Source organism: Plasmopara halstedii (assembly GCF_900000015.1).
Source record: "Plasmopara halstedii genome assembly, contig: Scaffold_7, whole genome shotgun sequence".
NCBI lineage: Eukaryota > Oomycota > Peronosporomycetes > Peronosporales > Peronosporaceae > Plasmopara > Plasmopara halstedii.
In genome coordinates, this window is record NW_020186929.1 from 438,258 (window position 1) to 450,935 (window position 12,678).

General features: G+C 44.9%; 2 protein-coding genes across 2 annotated transcripts; one reads left to right on the plus strand and one right to left on the minus strand.

Moving 5' to 3' along the window:
* Nucleotides 1-228: 228 nt before the first annotated feature.
* PHALS_13940 (transcription elongation factor spt6) lies at nucleotides 229-5,066 on the plus strand (the record flags this gene model as incomplete). The annotated part of the gene is made up of 4 exons (XM_024718445.1): nucleotides 229-244; nucleotides 317-492; nucleotides 551-725; nucleotides 817-5,066. The coding sequence occupies 4 exons, from the start codon at nucleotides 229-231 to the stop codon at nucleotides 5,064-5,066; spliced, it is 4,617 nt and encodes a 1,538-aa protein (XP_024571558.1).
* A 5,286-nt stretch (nucleotides 5,067-10,352) lies between these two features.
* PHALS_14733 (uncharacterized protein) lies at nucleotides 10,353-10,677 on the minus strand. Its single transcript, XM_024718556.2, has one exon. The coding sequence runs from the start codon at nucleotides 10,629-10,631 to the stop codon at nucleotides 10,392-10,394; it is 240 nt and encodes a 79-aa protein (XP_024571559.1). The 5' UTR covers nucleotides 10,632-10,677; the 3' UTR covers nucleotides 10,353-10,391.
* Nucleotides 10,678-12,678: the final 2,001 nt, after the last annotated feature.

Genomic DNA, 12,678 nt, shown 5'->3' on the forward strand with positions numbered 1-12,678 from the left:
CAACCACCCGACGGCTCAGCATTTTATACTTCAAAAGCTGAGCTTCACCTTTGAATGTATTGATTATTTTCACGAGCCTGGATTGGCTAAAAAGTAGCCAGAAGTAGCTGCCCCCCGTCCTGGAAAACGTACAGGTGGCGCGTCGTTGGGTGGAAGCCACGGACAGATAGAAGGATCGTTGCAGAGCGGACGCGAGCATCACAGTATCAGCAAAAAGAGTTTTCCATCATGGCATCATCAGATGGTGAGACGTGAAGCTCATTCTTAAATTATCATCGTTGCTATTAACGCTAACGCTGGGGTAATATGACTACAGATGAATTGTTTGGGGCCGGGTCTCCTACGGTCTCCAACTCAGATTCGGACGCTGTAAAAGAAGAGACAAGTAGCAGTAAGAAGCGGAAATTAAGCCGTGGGTCGACAACTAAGAGTAAGAACGAAAGCAAGAGCAAACAGGTCAAGCGCGCCGTCGGCAACGACGGTGATGACAAGGTGTGTCATTTCGCTCGTTTCTTTCGTGATTGTATATTATATTTACACCAGAATGCAGAAGCCTAAGTCGGCCTTTATTGAAGACATGGCATCCGAAAGCGACGACGGAAAAGATGAAGGGGCAGATTCCGATGACGATGACGAAGATGAAGAGGACGAAGGAGAGGATCGCAATGAGTACGAAAATGATGGCTTTGTTGTTGACGATGAGGGATCTGACGAGGAGGAGACTGGTAAGCTCTGCTGCTAAAGATTTTTGAGCTACCAACCAGTATCAGAAAATTAGGGACACTCACCGTTTTCATTCTACTCGATTCTCGCCAGCTCGCCATCGCCGTCGACGTCGCAAAAAAGAAAAAAAACTGAAACGTCTTAAACAGAAGGTGAAGGAGATTGACGACGAGGATCTCATGCTAGTACGTGAGAATATGGGCATGGACACAGGTCCGACCCGTAATGACAGCGAAGATGAAGACATGGGACGATCGTCCCGTAAAGTAAAGTCCGAAGATGATTCTGGACTCATGTCTCGCGAGCTAAGTTACCGGATGTTCGGTGACTCGAGTGAAGAGGAAGATAATTCGGCACCTCAACGTACCAACAACTACTTAGGCAACGATGAGTACGAAAGTGACGATATCGATGAATTCATCGTGGATGACGACGAAGAAGGGCGCGAGGGCCCACGTCGTCGCCGAAAACAGGAACCTATTCCGACCTCTATGCAAGGACCGTCAGTCTACCAGATGGGGGAGGCAGAAGAATTGTTTGGCGACATGGACGGATTCTTAGAGGCAACGGGAAAAAATTCTGAAGTAACAGCAGCAAAATCAAAAAAGGCTATATTATTAGATAAATTTGAGCCTAGTGTATTAAAGGAACACATGATGACTTCTGACGTAGCGGCAGTGCGCGACAGCGATTTGCCAGAGCGGTATCAGTATCTTTACAAAAATCGCGAATATCCGGATGCAGAGGTTCGTGCCGAAGAATCTGAATGGATAAGTGACTTCATAATTAAAAACCTAGAGCGACGAAATCAGCGAAATACAGCTGCTTCACGTGGGGAGATTGTGTCGGCCATTGACACTGTATTGCGATTTTACCATGATGAGAAGCTCGAACCAGCGTTTGTCCAACGTTACTGCAAGGAATACTGGAAAGTGGTCGGCCTGCATACAGAGAATCTTTATGAAATCCTTGATCTTGATGTAAAGTGGGATAAGTTGGAACGGAAGAGAAGGTCATTTCAAAGCGGGATTCAGAGGGTAGTTGACTCTTCGAATGCTAAAGAATCGGCATTTGTGCGAAAGTGCTACGAACAGCTATTTAGTACCCCTGATGAAAAGATATACAATGATCTGTCGGAATTTTTTGCGCTGGACGCTCAAGAATCTACCGGTCAGGATAAGGAAAGCTCAGATCAAAAGTATCGCCGCCCAGTGCGTCGAACATTTTATCAAATATGCACCAAGGCAGGTTTGCGCCCCGTATCTCTGGCATTTACGATGAATGCATCCGTGCTTGGTGGAATTGTTGCTGGTATCGACCATGAAGACTCTCTTCGTGAAATTTTCACTCCAGAGGAGAGTCCAGGTGTGCTCGCTCAAAAATACACAACTAAAGAATTTCCGACTGTTGACGATGTAATGAAGGGCGCTCGCCACATTGCTGCCAGTAAGGTTGCGGCTGAGCCAAACGTTAGAAAGTGCATTCGTGAGCTCTATCGTCAACACGCAGTCCTGAGCACAGAGGCAACTGTCAAGGGCCGCGAAGAAATTGATGAGTTTCACTACTGCCACGGCTTGCAATACATTGAAAAGATGCCGGTTCTTGAAGTGTTCGAGGCGGGGGATCTTTGGCTCAAGCTTTCTAGAGCCGAAAAGGAAGACCTTTTGACGATCAATATTATAAATGAGAAGGCTCAAGATTTGATGGACCCTCTGGAGCCGATCTATTTATCGTCAAATAACGACTCGGATGAGGAGTGGCAAAGTCAGCGCCATCTCATTCTTCAGGAAGCAATTAATAATTTCATGATCATATCTTTTGAGAACGAGCTAAAGCGTGATTTGACTGTGGCTTCTCGCGACGTGGTAGTGAAATTGTGTGGAAAAGCGCTACGAGAACGTCTGTCCGTCCGTCCTTACGAACCTGCTGACGGGGTGGATCCTTTCATTGTCTCGATTTGGGTCGAAAGTACCATAAACTCTGTAGCACATATTGTGGCTCTTGATGTGAATGGGGAGTTGGTGGACAAAACGGAAGGTTATTGTAAGCGCGATGTTAATAGCATTGACAAGCTCACTGCAGTCCTTGTAAAGTTTTTAACAGAGCACTCGCAAACTCATGTCGTCGTGATCAATGTTTCGGCGGGAATGAAGTGTATGGACATGGGTGGAGTTGTTGATGAAGTACGTCGTCTGTTGGGGCGAGATGATGCTTCTCGTTTTGGAAACGGAGATGGGCATGATTTTCTGGACATCGTGTTTTTGAAAGATGACGTGCCAAACATGTTTAGTCGCTCCAAACGCGCAGATCAGGAATTTCCCGAGGAATCTGAGTACGTGCGTGCCGCGATTGGTCTTGGTCGCTATCTCAGAAATCCGGCGTCTGAATTATGTGCAATGTGGGAAAATATCGCAATTGATGAGCCAAGTCGTGGTCGTGAGCTCTTGTTTCTAAATGTCCACATGATGCAGCACTCATTAGTAAAAGATCTTCTTCTGAGAGAGTATGATCGTGTCTTTGTGCAAGTAATCAACAAGTACGGCGTTGACATTAATCTTTTAGCAAATCATAAGCATACCTCGTACCAGCTGCAGTTTATTTGCGGATTGGGTCCAGTTAAAGCAGCGTCGGTTCTGGATAAAGTTCGTGCAAAGGACTACGTCGAGCGTCGTCAAGAGTTGCTGTCGAAGGGTTTTGTGGGGAAAATTGTCTATCGCAACTGTGCTGGTTTTATTCGTATTCGCGAGCGTGATGCCTTGCGTGAAGCCCCTTTAAATCCGCTAGATGATACACGTATTCATCCAGAGAGCTACTACATGGCAGTAAAGATCTGTGGTGATGCGAACAACAACTCCACGATCGATATGTACGACCCAAACCACTACTCCTACGCAGTCGAAGACACAATGTATCAATCAGCATCAGCAATCCGCAGTCGAAATGCGCCTTCCAACACTCGTCTCGGTGATGCAGAAATTCAGGATGTGTTGTCTGAGCTTGATCTATCTGCCTACGCTGGTCGTCTAGAGCTTCAAAAGAAGGGACCCAAGTTGCTGACGCTTGAATACATCAAGCGAGAGCTACGATACCCTTACTTTGATAAGCGAGCAAAGTATCAGGTGCCTAAAGACGAAGATCTGTTTCTTTTGCTGAGCGGTGAGACTCGAGAGACATTACGAGTGGGAATGATCGTACCTGCAACTCTACTGCACATGTCAGGCGATGAATTTGTTCGTGTTCGTTTGCAGAGCGGCATGCGCTCCAGCTTAAAGCGTGAGCAACTGCCCGATTATCTGCAAGACGTGCGCCCACAGAGCTTTCCAAAAGGCATTACGGTTAATGCTAAAATTTTGGCAATTCAAGCGGATCGTGAAGGTCGCTATGAGCTGCAGCTTGGCTGTAACCGCCGATCGTTGATCAACATGTCAATGTGCTTTTATCCTGAACGTTTCCCTCGATACACGAACGAAAAACTTGTTGAAAATGATAGCATGGAGCGCGTAGACCGATTATTGAATGAGCCTCCAATCGAGGAAGACAAGACGACATTTACCCAATCTACTCGCTCTGCAGGCTCGCTTCCTTCAAAACGCAAGAAACGTCAGATTGCTCACCCTTTATTCCGGAATATTAATTGTCAAACAGCGATGCAGTACCTGCGAGAACAGCCTATCGGAGATGTGGTTATTCGCCCAGGTACTGTGGGGTCTGATCATTTGACACTTACATGGAAGATGCTGGATGGTGTCTATAGGCACTTTGATATACAAGAAAAAAACAAACCCTCGGAAGCTCGCATCGGCCAGACCCTGATCATAAAGGAAGAAGTTTATGAAAACATTGATGAGCTGATTGCTCGCTTTGTGGACCCTATGAATTGTCTGGTGGAGGATGTTGTGCGCCACAAGTACTACAATAATGCACCGAGGGAGAGTGTTGAAGAGGAGCTCATCAAGCAGAAGAAGGAGCACCCGTCGCGCATTCCTTACGCTCTGCACGTGTACAACAAGTTTCCAGGCTGCTTTTCAATCACGTATATTGCTCGTGAAACGCCTCGCAGTTGCCACATGGAAGTCAAATCCGGAGGCTACCGTTTCTTTGGTCGTATTGAGTCTTCCATTTTGCCGACGCTATCACAGGCGCTTCAGTTTTTTAAAGTGAAAGCATTAGTTGGTCCAGCGTCAAATTCGTTGCGTCCTAGTTCCTACCGCCGCAACGACAGTAGTAGCGGACCGTTCGCTCAACGTTCAAGTCCACCTTATTCTGAAAGTAGCAGCCGACCTCGCCCGCCTTCACGCTGGGGTGATCGTCGTGGAGGCGATGGTGGCGGTCGTCGTTGGTAAATGCGATTAATGCTTGAAGCGATGACAGACATACCTTCATGACTTCCGCAAGAATTTCTATATAACCGCATGCAGAGATAAATGAATAGTTGAGCAACATACAATTATCTTCTTTAAATCAGTATCGATTTGAAAGTAAAATTCGCAAATGGATATGAACGTCCACAAGCTTATACGCAAAATAATCACATGGTCACAGCTTAAGTTTGCGCACGCATAAATTCTTTTTCTATCCAAACACTCAGTAACAAGTTAGACTGACTCTAAGGGATAATGCTGAGGGGCTACTACTACTTATGCGACTTCTTTGAACAATCACTGTGGAGTTCTCCATACGCATATAATGCGCTCTGTGACTTCAGGTAGCCGCACCACTTAACTTGCAGTTGGCGCTTCATCTAGAAGCGGCTTTCACTTTATCAGAGGTAGATCCAGGCTGATAAATGTTCGTATCAGATTTCGTCAGAGTTGCACTTGCAAGAGAGGTGGTAAAAGCAAAAGTGAATACATCTTATTGATCATGGCTACACCAACATAGTCCTCATGCTTAGCGATTAATAATACGCAATTTTTTTAACGATGCCACCTTTAACGATACATTTACTTGTCTTGACGGTCACAAGCACTTGAATCAGATATACCAGCACTTGCCGATAACATGCTATACCGTACCAATCAACTATGTCTGGACAAAACAGCTGTTGTGATTGTAATGTGCTTGACCCTTTTATGCATAAAGGGTTGGCTCTTCCTTAAATGTGGTCCGTTAAACACCGCATCTGGGATCTTCGCAATCTTAACATCTTCAGCAACTCCATAAACTTTGGTCCAGGCAATGTCTGAGTTGACAAGTCGGCTAGCATGACAGTTGTCTTGACCAACTTGGTTTGATACGCTTGGACATTATGGCTGGCCCGAGGAGATATAAAAAAAGAGTTAGGTGGACGATATCTCTTTTTGTTATAAGAAATCAAACAGCATAGCAATATCTTAATAGTGCTGATAAGTATGAATGATGTTTCTTTTACTTATTGTTGATTGAATTGCATTCTAGTATCCACATATCAGTCTTCACGTCGATTTCTTGGTGCCACTGGGACTTGCTAGTTGAAAAAATGACTCCAACAAATTAATTAATTGGGAGCTTTTGTCCCAAATCTCGTCATTGTTCTGCATTTTTGGTTGTTTATATTGCGATACGTCAGACTATTTTCATCACTGAGCTCAAATCCTGACGCGAGATCGTGGGCATTTCGTACGTTTTGGATGGTCAAGATGCCCGTGAAAAAACATCAGCGTATCATATTGTACGCCCGGGACTTGTGAAATAAATTTCGCCAGAAACCGCTATACAAATATTTTATTGCAATGTAAGATTTTCACAACCAAAACGTTGTTCCTTATCTTTAAACCATTACTTACACTATTCCATCACTTTGCATTAACACCCCGACTCCCCATCCCCAATGCACGAATCTCCCCTTCAAAACAATATTTATGATATTTTTCGCAACCAAATTTTTTGCTTCTCCACAATTACTACTCGTGCTATCAAATGAAAGCAATGATCAATTCAAATGATGTGCGCAAATATTTGGGCAGTGAATAATTCCTAAGCCAAAGTTCTTTCGGCTGCGAAAGTTTGTAACCAACGTTTATTGTATATTCCGAAGTCAGGTTTCCAACCCACACGACTTAGCTGGCATCGATAACATTGCTGCGCCATTCTCGCCAAATGTTGGCCCAGACCATCAGTTTACTTTCCACATTCCTTGCGATCTTGATGCCTATTATGCCTGTCAAACTTGTCGAACAAATTCCTTGCCCCACTTTCAAACCGCAACAGAGCACTAAACGTAGCTTTTTCCATTGAAATGCATTAGTCCCAGTTTTTCACCGGAATTTTTTTTTCGGCACACCCGACATAGTGGGCTCCGCACGAAAATTCATCAAAAACCCGCAAGTTCTTTTTGATACGATATTTCCATTAGCATGACTGTCTTTCAGCTTGAGCTTGAAACCATTTTCATGGGTGCGATATAATGCCAGAACATTCATCCTCCACCTTTTTCTCAGAGCAGACTCGAAAACACTCGACTCAACTAAGTCTTTTTGCTTTCACGATGCAAATCCTTCCATCTTTCAAACCTTCTTGCAACAAAGTGAGTGCTGCATTATTATTTAAACTTTGGTATAATTGTACGAAACTTATGTTGCCCGTTTGCATAATTAACGGTACCAGAGTATTGGCACGAAGACGATGTGATACACGTAGCCTCAAGTGAAGAAATACATAGAGGATTTAGTTTCATTCCATTTTAGTCTATTGGTACTGTTCACTAGATGTTTCGTTGCCTGCTCTCGATTGAACTATAGCTGGCGCATTTGAAAGCCCTTGGGGCCTCCACGGTCGAAATACTTATGGCGATTGTTGGTCCCTAAGAAATTGTCGGATACTCTCCCGGGCTGCACGCGCCGAGACCGTTTGCGTGTACACCACCACATTCAAGGAAGCAATGGTGAAGTACCAAATGCAAAATACATCATTCGCGCCACAAGAGTCAGCACTCATCGGACTTTACCTCTGGTACTCCATCACTAGATGAGACAAACCAAAGCAATGCTTAGGAGGAAGAGAAATATATTTTACCTGCTAAGCAGCTCTGCGGTACTTGCAGATGTCCAATCTGTAGAAATATTATCGAATTGCGCCTTGCGTGCTCCCAGTCAGCGTTGCTGAGAGGCACAAAGGTCAAGCTCTACCGGGGGCGTCCGATGACATTCATGTGAGATAAAGCAGTGTCATAGTAGGCGCAAAGCGATATACTCGTAAAGAATTAATGTACCCTCATGAAGACCGTGGTTTGATAGGTCCCAGACCTTGAAAGATCGACTCTTCTCAAAAAATTGAAGCTCATAGCCTAGGGTTGATGGCTGTCGAGATCGACGCTTCAGACTTTTTGAAGCAGGAGAATTTCCAAAAAGATTCAGAGACATCGTACAATTACGTACGGCACGCACTTGTCAAAAACTCGAGACAGAGTCTAGAGGCATTGAAGATGTCAAGTTCGGATACGATATTCATGCGCTTTTCGACGGGTGCACAAGAAAGGTTTCAATTGTTTTGTGTGACCTTTGAGTGAATTGACGACATCGACAGGGTTGAGCGCTGACTTATTCTGGCCTGGATCCATGATAAGAACTCATTCCAGTATTGTGTGGCTGAATCGTCAAGTGCCATGGATCGAATAGAAGCCAAAAAAACAGATTCTGCGCACTTATCATCCTGTGGATCTTGAGCTAGTCATGAGCTCAACTCTGAAGGAAGATGGGGCCTTTTTGGTGCAAGGAGGAAGCCACGATAGCTTTCATGCAGAACATGGGCTGCCTGGATTTGCCTATCAAGGATCTGAAACATAACTCGATAGGCAGAAGCGGCAGTGTGTCGCGGTCTATGAATGAAACAGAGAAAAGCGATCGCATTATTTTGGTTTTCAGGTTGTATTTCGGTTGAGACAAAACTAGAAAATTGTACGTCGTGGTCGCTAGAGTGTATCTTTAATGGGACGGAAGGAACAACTATGAACGGGTAGCTCCTGTGTCAGTGTCGGTGGGATGTGGAAGCGACTAGTATCATACTTACCCGAGCAATAGATGGAGTTGAAGGGCAGTTGTGAGTCGTAAGTAAAAGGGTCAGGCCTTGAAGATTTCAGGATAGCTCAACCTTGTTAAAACGCGATGGTACTGCTGAGTCAGCGCTTCTGTGTGATGGACCCGCCGTTTGGGTCGATAGAGGCTTCATAGACGACTGATGAGAGCAATTACTGACTCGATAAAGGTGCGACTGTAGAAGCTCTAGCATTAATATTCCCTCACTACCTTAGCCACAAGCTCTTATAGAACTGAAAGATTATTCTTAGCGGGTGTGGGCAATAAATTACGAGACAGTGAATTCTCCAAAAAGGTTTGTTTGGTACTGGTGGAGGAACTTAGCTCTCCGTCATCCATGGATGAGTCTCTCCTTGACGACCCGTATCGAGTACTAAGTGCAGTGAACGGAGAAGAAATCTTTTATGATTTTACCGATTTCGTACACTTTGTTGAAAAATATGACGACGTGACGACAGGAGAGACACACTTCGCGTATTCCATAGACTGGTGTGTATAATGGAATTGACTTGATTCCCAGAACCAAGTATTGCAGCATACGGTCATGCCCTGAACCTAAATCACAGTGTGATTTCTTCGACGCTTACTTTCGTGCGAAGCAGGTTTAGGAAGACAGTCCGGATCTCGTTGACGATATGTTTGGGATGGCTAACTTCAAGTGGCGTATTGCATATTCGTTCTTAAGAAGAATGCGTGCATGACTCAGGCGCGAACGTCAATCCCTGAAAAGTATGTACTGCCGAACACAATTATCGGTCGCAATTCGGTCAGTGCCCTTGAACCTGCGGATCGTTACTATCAACTCTTCATGAGACATAGTGATAACTCTCTCAATACAGTGAGTATTCCGAGCAGGGCGGCTAGTAACGCCACGGGGGCTGTCGTAATTACATGTGACTGTCATTTATGTGATGACGCAGCCTCTGGTCCATATTGCGGCTACGCACAGACCTGTTTCGACGAAAGTCATGCTGGAATTTGGATGAGAAAAATCACTTGAATGACTTGCGAGTAGTCTTGGGCTAATATAAGCTGTTTGCCGATGTAAGCGAGTGTATTTTGGCGCTAACAAGACAAAAAAACATGACTCGCGGGCAGATCCCGCAAAGATTAGGCGGTTAAAAGCAGCTAGTGTCTATGTTTCAAAGGGACAAAAGGAATTGCTTGTTTTTGTCAAACTTCACGCACAAGTGCTGTGCAAACGTTTACAGATACGTGACGGCTCTGCATCAATTTACTGTAACAAGAATGTCGGATGGTGATCAAGGCGGCTCAAAAGCAGTGTGAAAAGTCTCAAACGTGCTCTGACTTGGTTCTTTTGAATACATATCCATCAATTCATGTCGTCTGTGACGCTTCACCATTTCATAAGTTCAACTCTACTCCTGGTAGATACCCATGGTGATCGCGTTCGAGAAACACCAGCTTGGAACGGTAATTAAGGAGTTCTTTGTTAATGACAAGCGCTAGTAGCCATGAAAGTATGCGCTTGTCAATCTAAAAAATTGTGAATATAACGAATCATGCGTCCTTGCTCAGTGGTGTTGTCATTACATCTTGTAAAGAATATCGAAGAATGGTTTTCTCCTTTGCAGAATATAATTTTGAGATCAGGTATATCCGTGACGACTTAGGTGATGGTGGGTATTCGTTCGATTACATACACGATGGTGTGCAGAAGACGTCTGCTGATGTACAGCGTTCGGGTGTGACGTGACATACGTTGTGCTGCTGCTTTACCGAAGCCTCTGCTCGCAAGTTTGCTCTGTTTTCTATAAAATTTGCTTTAGTAATGTGTGATGTTATCGCATACTGATGATCAACACGCGCAGGAAAGCAGCTCGAGAAAAATATGACGCATTGCTCAATGCTTGCTGTTGACGTGTGGCCTAGCATGTATACGGGTTACTGCGTGAATGTGGTAATCGCTCTAAGCTCCCGCTGTAATGGGGTTAGACGTACCCTAGGGCGGGTCGTGACGACCGTACATAGGTGTGTATTGGTTAGTGTAATCACACCGTGGTGTTGCTACACCATAACAAGAAGCCACCACGTAGCAGGATCATATTACTATTTGATTTGGTTTTACTATATTTGATAATAATATTCGGCATTACTATATCAATTAAGAAAAGTAGGGTTCAATTCCCGGGCTGGGTAAATAGGCGTAGGGCTTCAAATATTGGCGGCTCTGTCGCAACTACAACAATTAAATACAGTTTCGATTTTGAACAGAAGTGTTGGTTTGCCTTGGTTAGGGTTTTAGTACTTGGGTAGCGGATTGCGGTCCGCTACACTTGTACTGGTACTTGGAAGGAACGTAAGGTCGGTGACCTTAGCTTAGCTTCCTCTAAGCAAAGAGCTACGGCAGCCTCGCTGCACCCGCAGCTTACGCTGGTTCCTTTGATCAGTCTTGGAAGAATGTCGGCTGTGTACCAATTCGGCCGTTGGATTGGTCTCTTAAGGCGCTGCATTTAGTAAAATCCGTTTAGTCGTCTATGCGAGTTGTATCAACAGGAAAGCTGTTCTCGCTGCTGTCAGCGACACTGGCATCGGTGAAAATAGAAATAGCTATTCTCGACATGCCCTTACAGGCTTAAACCCAATTCTATATAAATAACCTGGTATACCCTTCAGACGCTGTTGACACCACCACGACGTTGCTCCGGTCTTCGTGGGAAAAGCTGGCGATCAAACTCGACATGGCGGAATCCGGGAGGCTATACTTGTATCGATTTTATTGCAATAAAATTTGCCGTCGTGCGCAGGGTGCGGAACGATTTGTCTGAGATTCCGGATATGCAATTTCTATACCAGAGACAGGTGAAACACATTTATATGTCGTGGGGCAAAAAGTTGGAATGCAGCTACTCTAGCTACATATGCAGTGTCTGCGGTCTGAAAAACTAAGGCGCAACCGCGCAATAATGTACATTTCCCATAGTGAAAAGTGTGTAAGCATAAAGGATTGCGGTGTATACCCCCCCCACACTGGAGCTCACACTTCGTATGTCTTTTCAAGACATGACCGCTTATCAAGACGCCACTCAATACTTAAATCGAGCGTTTTCTCCCATATACTAAATCAGATGGCTCAACGATCCATTTTCAAAGCGCGTGGAATTCTTGACCGACGAAAAACAATCTTCGGTGAAAATGACGCAAAATTCTCCGATATGAAGTGTCACATCGTCTTAGAGTCCATGCCCAACAACGCCCGATGACAAGCCTAGCCGTTTGCCGAGTAGGACTACGCTAGGTCTCCCTTCTACGAATTGCGTACTCTGTGCCCAATTTTATTGTCGATAAGTGTTGCGACACCACCTAGTAAACGTACGACGATGTCCAGCTCGTCACCAGCTGACTAGACCTGGATCAGTAAAATCCACTTGCTCAAATGAATGCTAAAGAGCCATACCGACTATTACCCCGATTATCACGCCGTCATGGAATTTGATTCGTCAAAAGTCGCTCGTCTCGCTGACACGTTTATGCGTGCGGGCTCATTACACACCAAGCGCGAATTGAGCACAAAAGCTTCGCGAGTGCTTTCTATAACCACAGGTCATCACCCATTTTAAATAATGTCTGCGCTCAGAGAACAGCGGTTATAGAAGCCGGGATTTTCTCATGGGGAAATGAAGCATAAGCTCTTGAAGCTGGCGAGAGTGACGATGAGTGTTAAGTTCGCACAGTGGCTGAGGCAATCGCGCCTTTTTACTTGTCCTAACTATTAAAGAACCAGCTATAGTTTAGCGGACGATCGCCAAGTGCAGCGGGGCTGTCGTAGCTTTGCGCTTAGAGGAAGCAATTCAGGTCGCCGACCTTACGTTATTAACATGAACCAGTACGAGTGTAGCGGACCGCAAATCCGCTACCTCCAATAGTAGTTAGAACCTTAACCCAAGGCTAATAAACTCTTCTGTTTAAAATGTAAACTGTA

What these genes read in the sequence shown, in the direction of transcription:
- PHALS_14733 (XM_024718556.2), bottom strand. Translation starts at nt 10,631, where the DNA reads ATGCTAGGCCACACGTCAACAGCAAGCATTGAGCAATGCGTCATATTT.